Source organism: Pygoscelis adeliae, unplaced genomic scaffold (genome assembly GCF_000699105.1).
Source record: "Pygoscelis adeliae isolate BGI_AS28 unplaced genomic scaffold, ASM69910v1 Scaffold436, whole genome shotgun sequence".
Classification (NCBI taxonomy): domain Eukaryota; kingdom Metazoa; phylum Chordata; class Aves; order Sphenisciformes; family Spheniscidae; genus Pygoscelis; species Pygoscelis adeliae.
Window position 1 is genome coordinate 470,220 of NW_008825051.1, and position 21,710 is coordinate 491,929.

Here is a 21,710-nt window from a genome sequence, read left to right on the forward strand (position 1 = left end):
TGTACACAAAGGCCTTGTTTCTGTCCTGGTGAAGATGCTCTATCCATCTCCCGTGCTTTCTTCACCCCAGGTCACTGTGGCTACTGCAGACTCCTTCCCAGCCCTCCCTCAATCCATCTATCCTAGTGCCACAAGGCTCCAGGTAAAGAGCTTTCACCAGCATATTCACTGCAATCCCAGCTGTAGTTGTGCTTCCTACACCAGCAGCAGGGCCAAAGCAGTGCCACCACTGCCAGAAACAAGCTATGTGGGGAGGCAAGTGGCTCTCTGTCCCCTCCAGCGCAGCCCCAAGCACAGTGTGAGCACCCATTAAATCACACCCCATAGAAGTGGGAGTGGAGGTTGCCCTCTCAATCCCTTCGTTACACAAGGTCCTGATCAGCCTCACAGCAAGGTGCCCATGTGGTTCACCTTTCCATGCCATATGCACTGCCTGCACCAACCCTGTAAGGACATCAAGCCTCGCTGTCTTCCTTCCATGGATAAGGATCCTCTTTCACAAACTGTGTTACAGTGATTTTAACAACCTAGCCATGGACAGAAAAGGTTGTTTCTCTCGTACCTCTAGAGCAGCAGGCTGGGAGATACCATCTCCTGATGTCTGAAAGAGCTTGTTCACAAACCTCTCGGAGCTCTCAGAAGTTGTTTTCAGTTTTAAACAAAAAATCCATGGGTCAGTAATAAAACAGGCTTTTTAAAAGGAGGAATAGTCATGTAACCTATATTTCACATGTTTTCCATGTGAAAAATAATAGCTCACAGTTGTGCATAAATTAGATTTGAGAGGATGGTGAATATCAAACTAGACATTAGAAGTGAAGATGTTGTTCGGTGCAGGCAGGATGGGGACAGCATTACTTATCTGGCCATTTCAGAAAGGCACACAGCCTCCCTTACTAGAAGATGAGATTATTAAAGACGCTCCAACGCGTTCATCCTCTCAACACCCCTACGCACTTGGACAGTGCTGTTATTTCCCAGATGGGGCCAAGTGACCCAGCCTGTGCTAGCCATCGTGCACTAAAGCTGATCTCCATTCACCCAGGCTGGTGCCCAGCCAATGGATAGTCCATCTGTTTGGGACCAGAGCAAGAACATGGACCATTTGCCACATGATGACATGGTAAGCTTATGGATGTGCTGCAACATCAGCAGCAAGGAGTACCAGACATCTGCGGTACAGTTAGAGTTGGATGATCAAGGCCTGAAGGAGCTCCTAGAGCCAATGGTGATGCTGGGGTAATTTTAGGCAAGCAGCCCAACTGTATTGTTGGGGCATCATCTATAATAGAGCAAGAGAATTACTCCCTCCTAACCCCACTGGCAATGGATTTGCACCATGGTACATGACTTTTAACACTTGTTCCTGAACAGCTAGGTTGGCTTCTGCAGAGCTGAAAAATAAAAGAACAGGTTTGGTCCATGCATATGACTGAGAAGATCAAGCAGAGCAAATGTCTGCAGCACCAAGGGCCCTGTTTTGCAAAGTTACTTTTCTTGATCCTATCCATATTTCAGAACATCTCCAACTGAGCCCCATTAATGTAATTGATTTTTAATGGCATTCTCAAAGAAATGATGTGAAGATTTTAACAGGCTATTAGACTGAAATTAAGCCTCACCCAAACCTTCCTCCCCAGGAACAAAGGCTTCCAAAGTTGCAGGGGGGCTATTCCATTCCAAAAAGAGGTACTACAGTGACCTGGGGAAAGGGGACACTAATTCCCCATATTCCACCCCAGATGGCATTGATCCCACCACTGCTAGAGACCAGAGGTTTGTAATTACAAAGGAATGTTTTCTCATCCTTCCCACACAAGCAAGACTACAGGGCAGCCCTAGAGGGATCAGAAGCAGAAATATCATTTGATGAGCTGGAGGTCTTCCAGGTTTCAAAAAGAAGAAAAATAAAATATACGCCCTGTTTGCTTTTGTTCTCTGGGTTCCTTCATGCCAAGCAGGCACTGGCTGATTTCTCAGATCAGGCCTTTGAAACCCAAGCAGCTGAACCTGGCAAGTGGTTGTAGTTGACAGCTTCAGCAGTGCTGCTTTCCCAGTGAGGCTCGTGCGGCCGTAAACTATTACAGCCTCTGTCCTTCTCCTGTGGAAAGAGGCACCAGGCAAGGACTTCCAACGTCTCCCTTTCATTCGTTTCCTGTATGCACCATGAAACATATCTTTTCAAAATCTGTCCATGGTTCAAGCAATTTAAAGCCAGGGCATTATCCTGAAGACTGACTTTGCCATGGATGACATTCCTCTTTCTCTATTCAGTCACTTCTGCTCCAGCAAAAGTGGAGCCACTCCTTTTTTTTATTTTCTAGCAAACCAGTGACAATACTTCTGGACATTTTGACTCAAAGCATGTCACCTCCCCCAAAGGTCCAATCTTTCCTCAGGTTACAATCTGACAGACACCCACATTTGCAATTTCCCCTGTGTGGCACGCCATCGTTTTAACACATTCCCCATGGTACACGAACACTGAGCTCCATGCAAGATTCTCCCACTCACTGTGAGTGAGCATCTGCATTTCTAGAAGATTATGCTGTTACCATCTATTTTACTTCTGATTCAAATTCTTCTCACTTGATTTCAACATTTTTAAAGACTTATTTTTACTTCAAGACATTTTAAACTCACTTCTTTTCAATACTGTCAACCAGCCTTTTTCACTAGTACATTACAAATTTGGGTACCATTGTTATCTTCATTTTTAAAGAGGTAGAAATGTGGATACAAACGAGAAAAAAAATGGCCTAAAATACTTTATTAGCCAATGACATGGGCAGCAAAGAAAAACAGGGCACCCAAAATGCCACTCCAGTGCTCAATCTGCTAAGCAAGAGAACTGAAACTGTATTATTCTGGGTCTGTCTCAGACACAGCATTATCTGCCGCTATAGTCTCATGTTCTTTCATGCTTTCCAATTAAAGCAAGGAAATTGGATCATGCTGAGCTTCCTTTGTCTTTTTCACCTCTTGTGAAAGTCAGGGGTTACCATAATTTTATACCTGTTATAATTAGCTTTAATGTTGTAACCTGGGAGGGGAAAAAATACAGTGTTCTTTCAATAATAGACTTAGTGAATCGTGGAGTGGTCTTACCTTCTCCACAAGTGGTAGCCAAGTTTAGTATTTCCAAATCCTCTTCCATTGTACCTAACCAACTTAAGTACTTTATTCATTACTATAGAAAAAGAAATTTAAACTGCGCAACAAGCTCAGGATTCACCTGGCCAGTCCAGGCTAGGAGCTAAGTTTGATCACAGAACTTCAGGAATTTGCACAGGAAGTGGGTAAACAGGGCTGGGATTTGTCATAAGAGGACAAGAAAGGTAAAATTTGGTTTCAGCACATGTTTCTCAGGGTAGAGACAATCTGCATAGATCAGTGATGAGGATATACATGTTATCAGCTAAATGTTTTTGGACTGATACGGCACCACTTACTTGGAGCACATGGTTATGAGCTTTTGAAAAGAATGGGATTAAAAAGACATTTAATGAGTTTCCTGGACTTCAGTCTTTGTCCTGTAGCCATAGCAGCAAGGATACAGTGGTTCATGTCTTTATCAAACCAAGACTTGAGGCTTTCATCTCGTCTTTTCCCCAGACCTACTTCTGATGCCCTTCAAGAGAGGTGCTACCCACCTACCACCAAATGCACCAGCCAAAACTGCCTTTTTCTCCACAGTGCAGTACTATCTCTCTGCCATTTTACACAGCTTTTGGCCAGTACCCTTCACCCAACAGTGGAGACCAGAAAAGCAGCAGAGGTTTGTCTTTGGCATTGGGAGGGAGGTTTGTTAACACTGCTACCCAGTGTGAGAGCTTTGGTGCCCGACTTCTGGCAGCTGGATGTGTTTTCAGGTCTGACTGAAGCCTCATTAAGGACAGGGCCACCCTCTGACAAGATAATTTCACCTGCCAGAATCTTCTTCCATGTTCCAAATGCTGCAAAGGTTAGAGACCGCAGCCGAGAAGAGCCCTCTCCTCCCAAAGCAAGGTCAAGGCGATGTTCCACCATGGAAAGAGCAGTAACACTTCTGCAGCACCTGGCCTGTTGGTGCCAGACCTCACTCCTCTACAAAACTAGAACGCCTTTATCAAAGTGGCATCTACGTTATCAGAAACCACCTTGGATTCTTTTTAAATGAGTGACAATTTTCAAACCCAGATCTTTCCCTGAAGCTTAGGCTTGCAGGTTTTGAGGGCACACTTAACACAGCACTGGAGTATTGAAGTTTCTCTCTAAGCTGTAGCACAGCTTGCAAAAAGATGTTTGATCTTTAAATCAGACATTAAGTGATGGAATACCACTAATCCTATTGATATTGTTTCATGTATAAAAAGACAAAGTTTAGCCTTGACATACTGCTGTATTTCACAGGTCATGCTGTAACAGACTGGATTGCTGTTCTGGAGTCATGTCTCCAGCATGATTCAGAAGAAATTACAAGATAAAGAAAAGGACAATTACGAAACAGCCTGTTCACATTTCCACCTAACTTATTTCAGGGAGCATCAGGAAAAAGGCCTAATCATCCTCCTTCAAAAATCTATTTCCTCTCTGGTGAATCTGTAGATGATCTCTACGCTCCTTTGGTCTCAAGACCCAAAACAGACCATTTCAGCTGAAGCAAATTCTTGTGATGAGTTCCATGAGTTAATTACATTTCCCTTAGTAAAGAAGTTCTAAAACTTCAATTTCTTTACTGATGCTTTTTGCAAAATAGATAGGGAAACATTATTTCCTCTCTTTTTTTCTTTATCTATCTCACCCTTGTGAGACTTTCCTCATAATTTTAACTGTCTCAGCCTTTTCATTTCTCCTTAAATGGACATTTCCTCAAGCCTTTAATCATTTTCACAGCCTTCCTCCCAAGCTCCCATGCCCAAACTTTATTCGAGGATGCTGGTTCCGGATGTTTGAGATAGGGAACTAAGCCAAATGACAGTTAAATCTTTCAGTCTTCCTTTTTAATTCCTTTTTTTTTAACTGGAAAATAAGCTGAGAGCTCCAATTTAAGATCTTTTAAGTCCTCTTTGAAGCAGAACCAAGCTACATCCAACTAAGTATTTCTGATTATCAGTTTAGTTTGAGAGCTCTTCAGCACAAGGACATTTTGTAGCTGAAAAAGTCTTAGTCTCCAAGTAGATCATTTCTGTCCTTTACTCCTTTACCTCTACATCACCCCATGGACCATCAACATGCTCCTAAACCCTTAGTCTGACACTGGGTGCTTCTGTTTTGCAGACCCTTACAGGGAATTTTTTACGCGCTTAATGAGGCGAAGGGGGGGAGTCAACTTTAACCTCTCTCCAGAAACATCCATAAGGAACAGCCTTCACAGCATCCGCAAACAGATTTATGGCATAGGTGTGACACGCTGAGAGCAGCCCTCTCCTCTTTTGAGAGCCCCAAGTACAATTTCTATTCCCAGTGAAGCACAGCACCGCTCCAATCTCTTCTTCTGATCTTTTCCTTGCTTAAACCTTAGACAGCCTAACATGAACTGACTTGAACTGAGCCAACAGCTAAACCCATTATTGGCTAAAACCTGGAGTTTAACTCAGGAGTGACCTGAACTTCTTGCTCCAGAGGGATGCTTTTAAAAGTCTACAGCTGATCACGAGAACCACCTACACATACACACCCACCCCTGTAGCCGGCTCTTGAAACCAAGACATCTTCTCCAACGCTGACAGGATAAGAACATCCACTGGAAAAAACTGACCTATTTCCTCAATATTCCACCCTGAGATCACTGAGCAAATAACTTTGTTTCATTTATTAATCATAAAACAATGAAAGGTGATTTTCCTGACCACCAGCATACAGGAAAATGGAGGAGGAAGGAGACACAAAGCCTTATATTTATTGTCAGCCATCGATTTAGCTAATGCTGACCATGCCAGGAAGGAAAGATTTTTCATATGTATTTGAAGAGCGCTGTTTAAGTGGCCATGCTCCTTTGTGAGGATCAGGCAACTTTCCAAACCCTCTAGCTCACACTACAGGCTTGACGTATGCCACACGTAGGAAGCAGGACTTCTTTCTCAGCCTAAGCTGCCAGGCTTCCCCATGGCACAAAAGTGGCCTTCCCATGCAGCCAGGAGTTCATGAAATGTACACTCTGCCCCATTCATCCTCTAGCCACTGATGTTACTGAACTCACTTACAGAGGATCCCTTCCCTCCATCCCAATTCAGTCAGATCCTTCAGCACAGAGAAGATCCAAGATAGCTGAAGTTAAGCAAAGAGCCTAACCTTGGTGTCAAAAAGCATCTCCAGGTACCCAAATGCCAGGCGCTGACCCTAGAGCTTGGGCTACCTATACAGAGACCTGGAACCACTCATCCTCCTGGTTCCAGCTTCCAGCACTGAAGCCCTGCCCTGGCCAGAACATCCCACACACCTTGTTAGTGGTTCAGCAAGAACAAAATGGAAGACCAATTTTCCATCTCCTCTAAGATTTCCTGATGTTTTCAGAGAGTCCCGAGGCAGGCAATAGTCCCAAAGCACCCAAAAACCTTTGGGGCAAGTTGTGGATCCAAGGATGCGTGTGCAAATGTGACACTGTTGCTCCTGGCACTCAGGATTACAATTAAAACTAGGTTGATTTTCTAAATCCTCATTCTTTTCAACAATCACAGCCAGGTTATCATCATCTCAGATGAGCAGGCACTTTGCCGTCAAAAGCTGGCCACTTGGGAACTGGGACACAGCAGCAGAAGCAACATTTGAGAAACAGAAGCCTGAGAAATCCCGCACACTCCTCCTCATCTAATCATGAGACAGCACTCAATACCACACAGAGGACATGGGTGTTTTGGGGTTTTTTGTTTTTAAATTGGGAATCATTAAGAAAATGAACATTAGAGCACTTCATAGCTGCAGTTTTATTTGTTGTTTATTTGTTGTTGTTGGTTGGTTTTGAATTCCTAGCATTCATAAACAGCTATAATAGCAGCTAAGTATGCAATGTTTTCCCCATATAGAGAAGAGCAAGCAGTCAAGCAGATGCCCACACTACATCATTGCTAGAGCAGGATCAGATATTAGGAGCAGATCACAAGTTCCAGAGTCCTCTTCCCACCTGCAGTCTCCCCAATTGCGTTTGCATGGTACAGCTGGTCCCCTCACAAGAGACAATATTTCCCTGCTGCCAGCCTCCCTTTGAGGGCCATAAAAAGCTAAAAATGCTGTCTGGACTCTGGACTAATGATCTGCCTGGCTTTGATAAAGCCCTGGCTGTGATGAGAAAGTATACCTCCCTTTCACTTGGGATGGCCACTTTTACTGTACAGCTGCCCAACTTCAGGGCCTGCAGGCCAGGGAGATGTAAGCACCCCCAGACGGTGTCTGACACCCCCCTCTTTGTGAACAAAAAGCTTGAAAGAAGCATAAACAGGCACAAAACATGGAAATCTGAAGAAATGCTTTTATTTCTTCTCTTTGGAGAAAAGCTATTTGTCCATGCCTCAACTTTCTGGCTTCTTGTTGCACAGTACCATCATTTATCAGTTCACATACCAGGTATTCAATACCTTGCAGTCACTTCTAATAAAGTAAGAGAGAAGCACGTCAATCTCATTATCTATTTGCCCTTGAGAAGTACTCTGACCTGAAACATTCAGTTTGCCACAACCAGAGTAGAGCCATGCTTCAAGGGTAACTTCTGCCAGGTAAGGGCCGTCCCTACCTGTGGGTCCCGAGGGTCTGTGACCATCTGCAGCCTCCCTCTAAGCACAGCCCTGAGTCCTCCTCTGCTCAGGAAAGTGTCCTTATAATTATGTGGCAGGCTGCTAAACTAGACACCCACCTGCTTAACTCAACCTGCCTCAACACACAAAAGCCACTATAAGTAACAAAAAAAGACACAAGCCCTAATTAACACTCCAACAGGCTCAGCATGGCCTGGGACCCCCTTTGCTAGGTGAAACAAGCCCAGAGGGAAAGCAAGCTACAGTCCTGAGGAACCTGCTGCCCCACTGGGCAAAACTGGCTGTAACAGTGCATAAAAGGAAACAGGGACATTTGCCAAGGTGGGTTTAGAGCCCACAAATCCTTCTTCCCTGTCCAGCATCTTCTCCTTTGAAGGAAACTGCTTCTTCAGCTCCCCAAGAGCCCAGATGGCCAAGGGACAGAAAATAGAAGAAGTTCAAACTATTTTAGACTGTTCAAACTGAGATCTCACACGCCCTCTTCCCTTCCAGTTACTAACTACTCATTTTCTCTGCCTCAAATTTAGTTACTTGCCTTCCTCCATTACTGCTCCCATACACCAGCCAGATCCCTAGTTAACACCTTGCATTGAGGAAAACAGGTAAATTCCCTTTGCTTTGTCCAATTCTTTTATCTGATTTAATTTCAGAAGGTACCTTTAGCTTTTCTGAGCCAGCAAGTATCCATCCATCATTGGAGCATAAAAGAAATTGCAAACAAGGATCAGATCCATTAAAATCTATAGAGGCTTTGCTCTTAGCATGACTCATGCACAATGCTAATAGCAATCAGCCTTAGTCCATCACCACCCATACTTTATAACCATGCAAAGAGGCTTACTCGTTTTCCTTGTGACAACTAATCAAGATGATGTTTGTCCCTCTTAAAGTATCCATTTTCCCAACTCCTGTTGCTGCTCAGCTTTGCTTTCTAGCACAGAAGTGCCAGAAGTTCCATGTCAGAAAAACAGAGAGGAATCTGCATTTCCCTGCTCCCAGCCCCTTTATTCCCCAGGTGAGTAGAACTAAAGCTTATACACAAAGCACTAAGCACACTGTCTAAAGTGGTGCTGGTGGGGCATCACTGGCAGGGCATCCAAGGTTTTTTATTTCATTTTAATTTTGCTTTTCAAATTATTACATTCTGTGGTTATTCGTGGGTGGGAAGATTGAGGTGTTTTGGGGAGTACACAAGAGCCAGTCACATAGGACCCAGTAATTGAGACATCCTGGTCTAAGGGCTTTTGAATGCGCAGGAACATGCATGTGGAGAAAAAAAAATGCTAGAGACTATAGCCATCTATGTATATTTGACAGCTTTAAGAATCCCAGTCCTCAACCAGACATCCACTTCTCAAATACTTTTGTGGTCACATCTCACCCCACACCCTGTCTAGGAGGTACATCCACCTCGAATTGAAAGATCAGATGTCCATAGCCTGCTGCGCAGACCAGGCTGGATGGTTCCTATGCCTCCCCCTTTGACAGACATCACTGCAATCAGGGCTGCTGCTGCTCCTCATACACTGCACCAGGAATAGCATCTCAGACTGCCCACATACTAAGATGATCCTGGTAACTAGCAAAGCTAACAACAAGGATGAACAGGTCTTTATTATGCTACTAAATGAGTTACCTTCCAAATTATTAACATCACCAGGAGCTAGGAGCACATTTCTCAGTCATCCAGACAATCAAGATAATTCTAGCTTTTGTAATTTGTTCCCGACAGCCTGAGACATCAGTAACAGCACAGAGACTTTGTGCACATCATTTGGCAGCTCCAGGCCTGGCACACGTTGCCTCTGCCAGTCCCACCCAGAGATCCAGGCAGCTGATCCAACTGGCTCAAGAAGCTACCAGGACTCTTTGAGAGTGTTTAATCCAGGCTGATTGAAAGCCAAAAAAATTAACTCTGCTCATAAGGGACAGAGCACGATCCTTTCAGGTGCTCCATTTATTTATACCACTCTTCAACAACTCTTGGTGTTGGACAAACGCTGCACACGGTTGTAGTCACTGCCTCCAAGAGGATATGATAGAACTAGGAAAGGACCAGAGCAACAGTATAGGTCAGTGGTGCACAGAAAAGCTCTCAGGTCAAGGGAGATTAGGCAGCATAAATCTCTGACCGGGGAAATGCTGGAGATTCATGAAACCATAAGCATGCAGAAAAAGGAATGATTATTCTCCAGATCCTGCAATACAAAATCTAGAGGGAACCAATGGAAATCTCAGGTAGCTAGTGATGAAAAAAGGGAGAAGCAGCACTTTTTCTTGTGATATGTAATTAAACCATGAACCCATTACCTAGGATATGATGAAGCCAAAAATATAAACAGGCTCCAAAACACAACTAAGGAGAACTATCCCCTTGGACCACACAGTTTAAAAGCCATCGGACCCGTAGTTTTGTCAAAAATCCCTAGATATCTGAATTTTGGGAATCAGGAAGATAAGGATCATTTTATCCATGTCTTGTTCTCCATTCTTCCCCCTAGCAGCCACCCTATTACATCAGCTCCAGCTAGAGAAGACGTTTGCAGTTTAACCCAGTACAGCAGTTCTTTGGATTATTGCATCCAAAGCCCGGGACACCAGGAGAAATCATCCCATGAACTCCAACAGGAACGGGTCTGAACCCTCCAGGCCCTGAGCCCAGGCTCATAGCTCCATCCACTGCCATCTGAGGCGTTCGGATGTAGGGAGGACTTTGTTCCCAAGGCAGCTGTGGATACCTGAGGATTCCACCCCATGACAGGCTGCAGCAATAGAGTAAAAAGTCCCTTTGCTTCTCCCTTGGGAAAAGTGCATAAGATCATATAGTCCCAGGCCAGTTGAGAAATTGAATTTTTGTGTGATTTAGAGCTGCTAATGGGTGATGTCATCACCGGAATGAATGCAAACCCATAAAAATGTGAAAATAAAATGAGCAGGAGCTATAAAATATACGTGTCTCTCCACAATAGCAACAGGCACATCACAGCAAGGCAGCTTTCCTCGATACTCATCTACAACTGGAAGAGTTTACAAGAAATAACTAAAAAAAATTACAGAGGAAACAAAATCTTTCAAGGAGCAGCAATCTATTATTTTCCCAGGCCTTTATTAACAGCAAGTCAGCGTGCTTCCTTGAAAGTAAATGAGAAAAAGACACCACAGCACTGCTGTAGAATGAAACTGAGGGAGTGTTTTCTGGAAAAACAAACCAAGCCATTTTGGACCACTATCTGTTAGACTCCAGTTAACTCAATAGGATATTGATCCTGGCTGCATATAACACAGCCCTCATTTATTTTCTGATTAACAAGTTCTACTGTCTGATTTTGACAAACAAAATGTCCATCATTGCAGGCAAATTTAAAAAAATACGTATTTATCAAATAATCCCAGTGTGCAGGCATTGAGTAGCAAAAAAGGGGGTTAGAAAAAACAGGTAGAAGGGGTTACTGCATGATCACTCTAATATTTACATAAGGGTAAGTTCAATAAATGCAGAGCCTTCCCCCACAACCTCCTCCAAAACACACCCAGACACTGGCTGGCCTTCTGCCTATGGAAACAGCTAACAAGAGCAAAGCTGCTCTTTGCCTTTATGGGTTTTAGCTAAAAGCTGAAAATGAGATCAGATTTTCTGACATTCACCATTTACCTTAATAAAAATGTGCACTCAACAGGATTAGCAGGTATACAACTCTGCATGTGGTATCATGAAATGCATTTTCGTGATCTTTCATACTTACACAGAAAAAAAAGAGAAATTAAAATCCCTCTATAATATTGAAGATCAATGTGAAACTGAGCTTAGGAACTGAACGCTGATCACTGCCTGGGAAACACGAAGGAACATTTTCAAGTAGAAATCTTGCACATATGGAAAGGAAAGCTTTTGACAGTAGTAAAATGATATTTCAAAAACTGATGTCCTACCTAGCTATATTTCTAAGAACAAATTAAATTTAGCACTGTCCTTTTTACTATTCTCTAATAAATTACAGAACCTGCTTGATCATCTTTTGAAACACACAGATCTCAGACCACTTTCCACAGAAACAAAAATTAAGGTCCCACTTGTGTCACCACCTCGCAGCCCCTCCCTGGAGAAAGAGCCGGGTTTGTCAGTAGTAAACATTCTTCCTCGGCAACCTGCCTTTAAAGTCTCGATGCAGAAGTGCCAGCATGATGTCTGTCTCCAATAAAAGGCCTTGCTCAGACTTCCCCTTGTTAGCCGAGCTAGGGCAGGCAATGGGCAGATGAAAGGGTTCCTGGCCAGTGAAGGAAGCTCAAGGAAGAGGAACAACACAGGAGTGAGCTAAGAACATAATAAGGATCTAGGAAAATCACAGCAAAACACAACAGGCTACAGAGAAAACACTAATTCAATCCCCTGCGTGAAGTTGCAGATCTTTCAATGTTATTTCTCTGCTATAGGTCCCTCCACCTCATCATTGGATTTGGAAATACAGCCCCAGATCCAGGAAAGCATTTATCTAAGCAAGCACATGAGTAACCCTGTTATTTTCGGTAGGCTCCCCAGACACCAAAAATTGGGCACGAGCTCAAGCGCCTTGCTAAATCCAGCCCTCAAATTACAGGATTAGAGGTCGGTGGATATCCTCAGTGGAGATGACTCTTGGACTTAATATTGATTGGTTTACACTTTGCCTTCCCTGCACTGCCTGCCTGGTGGGAAGTCCATGTACAAGACAATTTCAACACAGCCCAGCTAGTATCACCATTGGAAACCAGCAGCTTTGACGTTAACAGAATTGTACTTCAAAAGAATACGCATGTTCGCAGATGGCAACAGGGTTCCTTATTACAGCTGTCTAATCAAGCCGATATTCCACAATTATGCTCAGAGATCAAACAGCGCTGCGAACAGCACTCACAATAAAACCAGCACCACTAAGATGCCGGTGTCACGCCTATAGCGTCGCACATTCGGTTGCGATTCCACAAGCACGGCACGCACGCGCAATGTTTCAGATAGTGTCGCAAAACTTTGAACATCTCAGTCACATCTAGGCAGTTTTAAAAAAAAATATCTGTTTTGATTCTTGGCCTGTGTTTATGAAAACACAAATCTAAAACATGCCTAAAGAAATAGCAATATGGCTGTAATTCAGGAAAGCTTTTGTGTATAACCTTAAGTACAGAACCACTGGAGTCAGCTGAATTCAAATGTGTACTTGAATGCTTTGCTGAAGGATAAATTAAACCACACGCCAAAGTCCTTTCCAGAATCAGGGTCTGATTTTTTTTTTTTAACCACACAAAAGGGCATAGTGCTAACTAGGAATCAGAACATACCATCGGTGCGAATAATTGTAGCATCTGTGCTAATTCTCTTTTCATCCTGGTACCCCCTATGCTTCCAAGTATGTAAATCTGATTCTCCTTGTGGCTCCACTGAAGTTTCTATTGACTAAATACCCAGCCCCAGCAGCAGGAGAATCAAGCTCTGCATATTTATTTTCTTCCTCTCAATACATAAAGAATTCCCTTTGGCCTCTCAATTGCTATATCACATGGTACACTGAATGCAAATAGAATTACAGTGATAATGTATCTAATGAATATGCTATGTATGCAAGCATTCTCCTAACAGCATCCTACTCCACACCACTAACCAGACCAAAGAATATATGTGTTCGTCACACACAGTAGTAGAGAAGGTGTGTAAAATGAGTGCCTATTAGTAACAAGAGCCAGACTGCAGTCTTCTAGGGGAAAAACTAACTGAAATCCTTCCAAGATGAAGGCTGCAAGATCAGGACCTCACGCAGACCTTCGGAACATTTCCTTTGGAGCTTTAAAGCACTATTTGTAGACCATAAGTGTAACTTAATGTTTATGTTTTCATTATCCACTAGTGTTACACTACATTTATATAAGTAGATATAGAAACTGTTGCAACGTATAACAAAAATACTGTAAGGATTTCCAAGAAAGAAATTGGCGATATCATTTCAAACCAGGGTACAAAATGCACAGGTAACATTTTCAGCTCCATCCTTTGTAAGACATGCACCCTCTTTGAATTATTTTTGGAAAAGTTATTTTATAGCAGACCAAATTCATTCCTGCAGAAGCTTCACTGATTTCAGAGTTGTAATAGCTTAAAAGTGGGATGCATTTAATTTGTTAGCTCGCTCCATGTTGACTTTTAAAGTCATCCTGTAATGTCAGAAGATAGATTGATTTAAATCAGGTTCAAGTACCTCGTGGCAATTAGAACCTGCAAAGTCCAAGAAACATCAGTAAGCGTCTGGATAAGATACATGTCAGCATATACACAAATAAATATCGTCATAAACCTCTTTTTAGTTGGTTCAAACAATGCTTTGAAAGTTCAGCACAATAGCCATTATTTAAAGACAGTAAGGTCAGAAATGCAGGGGTTTTTTAGTACTGTTTCACTAAAATCACTCCCAACCCACAGTTAAATAACAACCCAAATCAAAGCAAGGGTCCCCCTTTAACTTAGGGCAAGAGGAGGTCACTTACCCTGTGAGGACTACGACAAAATCCATCACGTTCCAACCGTTTCGGAGGTAAGAGCCTTTATGAAAAACAAACCCCAGAGCGATGATTTTTATACCAGCTTCAAAACAAAATATTCCAATAAAGTACGGCTCAGTGTCATCCTGAAAAAGAATAAAAATCAAAGGTGTCAAGGAGATACCTGTGCTTCTGCATTGATAGCGAGAGTCATATAAACAACTAGGTGCACCAACTCCACACCCTTTTCAGCTCTCTGAACAGAGTTGAAACCAAAAGGTTTAGGTTCACTGGAACTAAGCACAGAGAAGAATTTCATTATTATTTCTCTGAACGTAAATTTGTTTTTTTTCAGATTGGCAGTTCTATTTGCCTTGATTCTGATTGTTTCACCCCACACTTTCTACTTTTACTCAATATTCGGGAGGGAATTTTAATACTAAAGTTTTGCTCTAAGGGTATATTTAAATGTGAGATCATATATTTCTGTAGTTACTGACATGGAAGAAAACATGTGTTTTACAATTCATCCAGGAAACTGAACCAAGAAGATATCTTGGGGAGTAACAGCCAGCACAGCAAGCTTGCAAATACTGGCAGGAAATTATTTATTTATCATTTATTCCATCAGTTCTTGCTTCACTCTTTCGCCTCCATTTTCTCAGTTTCCACAGCTGCGGTCTCATTTATTTTCCTTTCACTGTGTATCTGATTCAGGGAGAAATCCCCATTCCCTTCCATTAACAGCAGCAGGAAGGTTTGTGTCTCAGGCCCGTGGTGCAGACTAAAGCATACCATGGGATCACAGCTTCATGTCCTAACTCACTAGAGAGAAAAATCAAGCTTAGTCTCCACGGTTTTACTAAACCATCTTTTTCACTATGGCACGAGATCCCTCAGCGTTATACTTTATTGACAAGGGTTTCAACACAAACTCAATACCAAATGGAAGCATTCACATTTGGAATGAAAACGTGGGCAAGAAACAGGAAGAACGCAAGAGGTGAAAGCAATGGACATCAATTTCAAGAACATGTTAATTAGCTTTGGCACCTGTAACCAATTTCCAAATGTGCCTTAGATCCCTGATTTCAGCTGCAGTCAATGGAAGTAAAGCAGCCCTATCCAAAAGGAAGCAAACTCCCAAATTAAGAGATTAGAAATCTTTGTTCCACTGGCTTTGGCATTTCTGACCATCGGAGCCAGAGAGTTGAGCTGCTGTTTGATGCACAGTTGTTTACATTTTGCAATTCTATTAATAACAAAAGGTGATTTCAGTTCTTTTTTACAGAAAGAACATGAAAGTCACGTCCTGTGGCCACAGAACAAAGAAAGAAGCAGTTTTGGTACAAGAATTTATTTTATAAGCGTGGCAACTCTTGCTCAACTCTGACCCAGCACTGGCACACAGACCCACGGCTTTAGGCACGGTACTTGTTACAGAAAGCCAGGTTTTTCACACCTAGAAGACCAATATATAGCATACCCCCTCCTGAAGAGGCTTACACACTTAGCACATCGATATAAACCCAACTCAGCAAGTCAACCACAAAGCACTAATCACTGAAGATGCCTCCAAGCTGTTGGAAATTACTACTTCTGCACAGGCTTTTCCATCAGCGGCTGAATTGAAGTTTTGTTTCCTACAAAGCAGCACCCCACATCCCTACACACCTCAGTGACCCCAGCTCCTCCATATATATCATCTTTCACCCTGTCATCTCTGCTCCCCTCCACCTTTCCTAACCTCACAGCCCCAGCAACTCCACCTCCCATTCCCCTATGGCCAGGCGAGATGACCAGTCACCTGCAGATCACACACACGTACGCTGACTGGCCAGGCAGCGAAACAGAGCAAGTGACTGTTGAGCTCTGTAGGCCTTTCGCTGAAATGGAGGGGGGGGGGGGGGAAACAAACTCAAAACTGGCTTCTCCTCCAGCCAAGGAGCTATTTCCACAAACAGCAACACCTCCAAGCCCCTCTGCCCCTCCACAGAGCCTTACTGACACTGCTCAGAGGATACAGAAGCTATCACTGACAGACTAAGAAACTCCAGCTACCCATCTCAGTGCTATTTACCCACAGAGGAACAAGGAACAAGGCCATAAAATGCCATCAGACCTTTTATGATTTTCAACAGAAATTCTACAATAAGACTCTTCTTCCAGCAGTTTCTCCACAGCAAGAGCTAGAGGCATCCCAGGACTCCAACCCAGTACAGAAAAGAGGGAAGAAAGAAGAGGGGGTCAGAAATCATCATATATGATTTCAGGAGAAGTCACCTTACTGCTCCTCTGCTTTCCTTTATGCACACAGGAGCACTCTAACAGCCTAGTCTGCCTGCTCTTCAACCCCACAAGACCTTCTAGTTCAACAAGTATGCAAAATCATTGCAAAGGCCTCCTAGCCCATTCTATATTTCCATCCAGAAACTACTAGCATACCTCTAAAAATAGCTCTTCTAACACACATTAAAAAAAAACCCTTACCCACATACACTCCCCCTCATTACTCCCTCACTTCCTGGAAGCCTTATATCTACTCTGCTACCAGTCATTTGCTCAATCTAGGTCAGGTGCCTTGCGATTACAGCTCCCAGCTTTAAAGAGGCAGGTTTCAGGTACTCAAGGGTTTGATAGAATATGCTCTTCCCAAAGCTAGGACTACACAGAGCTCTTAGGAAGTGGGTCAAAGAAGTTCTTGTCAGCTTCTAGGGAAGCAGGAAGGCTCACAGATGGGCTTGGGTATTTATTACAAAGAAAAACTGTCATTTATAGGGTTGGTAGTGAGTAGCTGGGGAAATAAGAGGGGATAGAAAGAGGGTCTTTTCTAAAGCCTGTCTAAATTTACACTAATTTAGCAAAAGAATCAGGACAGTAACAACAGGATGAAAAATAAAATTTATGCCCCATTAGGTAGTGGGGCCTACTGCTGAAAAAAAGGATTCACGTGACGGTGTGTGATGGAAGGAGCTGGAGGGCAAGGACATGGGTGACATGCCCTGTGCAGCACTGATATGGCACTGCTGTCGGCTCAGCAATCCAGCTGCCAGGGCATCCTGCAGCCCCCTTCAGACCGGAGGCTGTATTGCTGCTTGGGTTCAAGAGCGGGAAAGCAGGTGATAATGAGTATAAGTGTGCGTGCTTGGAAGAAGGGCGGAGAACTTGTGCAGCAGCCAGAGCTGTGCCAGCAGGTTGTTTGCTGTGGACACAGCAAAGCTTGAGACTGGGCCAAACACACACTTAATCAATGTGTTTCAGATCAGAAACAACTTCTGAGTCTGGAAAGTCATTACTATTCCTAGTCCGTGTCCTAGCGTCTTTCCTTGGCCTTTGGATGTGACAGCCTTGATAGATTTGGGTGTGCAAGGCTTTGTTCATGCAGAGATTGATGTGAACAGCTCACATATGATTGCACGAAGTGCCTGTGAATAGGATAAAGAATTAAATCCATTAGTAAAGTGCAAGAGTTGTCATGCTGAGTATCTGAGAAAACAGTTGTATTCTGCCCTCACATCAAAACCACCCAGGGGAGCCGAACACTCAGAGCCGTACAGAGACGTGCAGATGCTCATCCTACAGACCCGCTGGTGTCTTCAAACAGGGTGTGCCCCAGCGCGGGGCAAAAAATCCATTTTCTCTCCTGCAAATTCTAATATCATCTCTGTCAGGCTGGGACAAATCCATGGTCTATTGAAGCTTCTCGTGAAAAACTGAGAAATTAGGAAGGAGACAGGGGGACAATGACAGTGCCTCAGCCTGTACAGCCAAGAGCATCATGAGCAAGGCGCCCGCCTGCAAGGCCATTCAGGGCTCAGATGTGGAGGTCTCCCACATCTGGAGGTCTCACCACCAGGCTCTGGACCACTCAGTACAACTCCCTCAGCATCTTTTCAGTTGCCATCACTCCAGTGTGCGCAAACAATGCAACATTTGCTGGGACAGAGAGAGACTGACTCTACGACCTATTGGCACTCAGCTGAGATGGACAGTAGCAAGTTTGTAGCATCTCTGTTCCAGTGGATAATTACTGATGTGAAGTAAACGCTTCCAGAAGCCAAAGCATGCAAGACCCCCAGCTCAGAGCAGGCAAGAGCCTAGGGGGTAGGTCATTCTCCTGCTAGTGGAAGAATTAGCTTATTTCTCTTGTCTGAAGAGCAAGGACTTGAAGCCAGTGCTCTACTTCACCGCTAAATGCTTTGACCACCAGACTGGTGTTTTTTCAGAGCCCTGGTTTTGACAAGAATTTCCATCCTAGAGCCAAGTAATGCTTTTCTGTGCTACAAACTACATACAGAAAATGGACAGAGAAAGATGACTTATAACTCAGCCATTCCAATTCCTGAAATATTGCATATATTGTGACAACACTTGCTCTTCCCATGTGCTTAATTAACCCTGCTTGACAAGCAACATGAGTGCAGAAAACAGCCAAGTGAGATTACACTGCAGGTTCGTATCTCGGGTCTCTAGGGAGATACATAGAGGAAAATTTTGATCAGAAGAGAAAAATCATGAAGATGTTCCTATGGACTCCTCCCTCTTTTTCTCAGCTTTAACAAACAGACAATCTCAAGATTTTTGTCTTTGTATCTGTGGCACAAAGTATTCGGGCAGCTTTGGTTTTCCTTCAACAGCTCTGCCTACATCTCCCAGTCAAAAAATGCTTGTGATATGTATCTCATATCCTTAAGATCTGATTAACTCTTCAGTGATGAGACTTCACTCCAATTTGGAGATTTTAATGAACGCAGGAGAAGGAAAGGTATATCCATAAATCATTAACCAAAAAAGGCTAATTCCATTCTTGCCAAAGACAGTAATAAAGCACCTGCTGTTCTGCATGGACTTATAATTTGGCTCAAAAAACCCATAAATGTATGGGAATGTTTGCCCACTCTGGTTTAGCATGGATTTGCAATGTTTTCAATGAAAGAGCTTACAGTTTGTGGAAGCAGCAGAAGCATTCTAAGGAGGTTTCACTTTGAAAACCAGAAGACAGTTTTTCTTATTCGCAATGCTTAATCTTTCCAGCGTATGTTGAAAACAGAAAATATTTCATGACTTGTAAAGATTCTCAGTGTTATTCTGTGATAAAGCCCTTTGTACTTCAGAGTTACAAATGTGCTATATTTAAAATGGCTACAGAGTATCTGGATCAAAGACAGTGCTGCAAAATGGTGTTTGGGACAAAAATCAGGGGTCAATTCTTCCCACATCACCAAAGCAGAGCCAACAAGGTGGAGACTGTGCATTTAACTCATTCAGTGATTTTACACTGTTCGGTGTTAATGCCAGTGCCCCCTTTTGGGATGACTTGGGCAGGAACTAAAGGGGTGCGTGCAGTAGTGGGTGCTGTAAGATGGAATTAATACAATGGGGGGAAAGACCAATAAAAAGCCTCTGGGATCCCCTTACAAATCTAGGGATATAGAGGAACATAGCAACTATGCGCTAACGATACCCACTGCTGCTTAAAATAACATATCACCAAATGGTTACCAAGCCAGAACATCCACAAAACTACTTTTCCCCTTCACTAGTCCGTATGTTCATAACTACGGAAGGCATTTCCCCAGCGCGATCATTACCCTGGGTCTAAACCTGTGCTTTGCTCACAAACCCAGGCTTGCCTTGCTAGCCGATCCCAAAACATACAAAGACATGTTTAATGGCAGAAAGATCAACATACATCTACGTTCTTAATTTTTTCCTCGTCTCTTCTTAAGAAATAATTCAAACAGAAAGAGACTAAGCAAACACAGTGTGAGTGGGCAGCCAGCATCAGCGGATACATTTCCAAACAGGCAGTATCAACTAGCTGACCCTGAAGCTCTTTCTAGGTCTATCACTTATACCCTTTTTCCTGTTTCTGAAGAATGAGATTGTGAGAGTTGACCACTGGTGTGGACCAACCTTGGAAACTGTAGCAACCGACGTTCAGAGGCTCTAGCTTTTGGCAGCAAGCCTAACTCTATCTTTGTTTGCATAATTTAATATCTACATGTAAACCACATACAGAGCCATATTTATTTATCCTTTGAGTATGCACCAGGATTAATGCATTTAGGCATGAAAGACGTTCCAGATCATTAACAGCAGGAGAAAAAAATCAAACCAAATATTTCCCATTTTTCCTACAGTGATGATAAATGGAAGAATGATTTTGAAGCTATTCTTATATTTTCTTTTGAAATAAGGTAATTGGGCTCATTACCATAAAGCCTGCAGGTAAATTATTTTCCTCTGTAAGTTGGTTTCTTTTTTTTGGAAGGGAAGTGTGATCATCTAAACCCAAAGTTTGCTTTGTAGGGTCCTTGATATATGCTGTAGCAAGAAGATAGTTGAAAGGCATAAGAACCTAAAAGGTTACTCTGTTCTACCACTTCCTGGGAAAATATCACAGAAGTTCATTTGATTCTACAGATAATTCTGAGCATTTGGCAGTCCCTTCCTGTCTTGGTTTATAGACAACCTACGTTTGCTGCTCTTCTGATCATACTGTAAGGTCCATCTCTTCTCCTGCAACTGGGAAGGGCTGGCTAGAGTGATGAAGCATTCTTGTGAAGACGGGATCGGGAGGTTAGAGTTATACTTGTTGTCACGGACTTATTTTTTCTGATTGTCAGACCAATGCCCCTTTGTTTACATGTGGATCTTCAAAATAGACACAAGCCCTCGCAACACTGGGTGGCTGACTGCTTTTTGTATTAGACCAGAAACACAAAATGTAAATAAATGAATACAACTCACCAATCTCTCTGACATAGGTGTCTTGTCTCCATCTGGCAAATGTTGTTCCAGAGCCAGCACAATACAATTGGCTATGATTGTAGCTAAAATCATGTATTCAAATGGAGTGGGGACCAGAAGTTAAAGAAGACACTAGACAACACAAGGAGAACCTCATCCAAATCCCATTTCGACCTAAACAGTTACGTTAGTGAGCATTCTAAGATCTCTCATCTTTTTTGAAGGCATTTAGTGTCCTTGACTTCCTCAGTTCTTCCTGGGATGCCTTTGAAAGAAAAGTAGGAGATTGGCTCTCTTCTTTGAGAGAGTCGGTGACTTACACAGAATCTGAGCTGCTCAAGGAATTTGGGAGCAAGAAAGCAAAAGGTTCAAAGGAAACAAAAAGCTATTAATAATTATTATTTTTAAATTAGATTGATAAGCTAAATTGCCCCAAAATAGATTATACAGCTGAATGCCATCTGCTGAACTGTTCTTCAGAAATTCCCTGTCATGTAACTTGAGCGCATAGTGTAAATAAGCGAGTGGCTAGAAAAGTTCGGTTTAGAGTGTCTACGCAGGTCCTGAACACGAATTACTGCTAGACTGCAATGCCCGCTCCCGGTGAGCATAAAATCATCAGCGCCCTGTCGGGGTGCGCGAGGGAAGAGCTCTCACGGGAAAGAAGGCAAACCCGGCACTCGGCCCCCCCCTGCCTCTCGCCGTCGTCTCTAGCCCTGAGCC

General features: G+C 43.1%; 1 protein-coding gene across 1 annotated transcript in view; it reads right to left on the reverse strand.

The window, feature by feature from the left end:
- The window catches only part of CACNA1B (calcium channel, voltage-dependent, N type, alpha 1B subunit), a 306,403-nt gene that overhangs the window by 282,764 nt on the left and 1,929 nt on the right, over positions 1-21,710 (reverse strand). Inside the window, 2 exon segments of the mRNA XM_009326378.1 lie at positions 14,241-14,380; positions 20,988-21,093. Coding sequence (XP_009324653.1) covers positions 14,241-14,380; positions 20,988-21,093 — 246 coding nt within the window.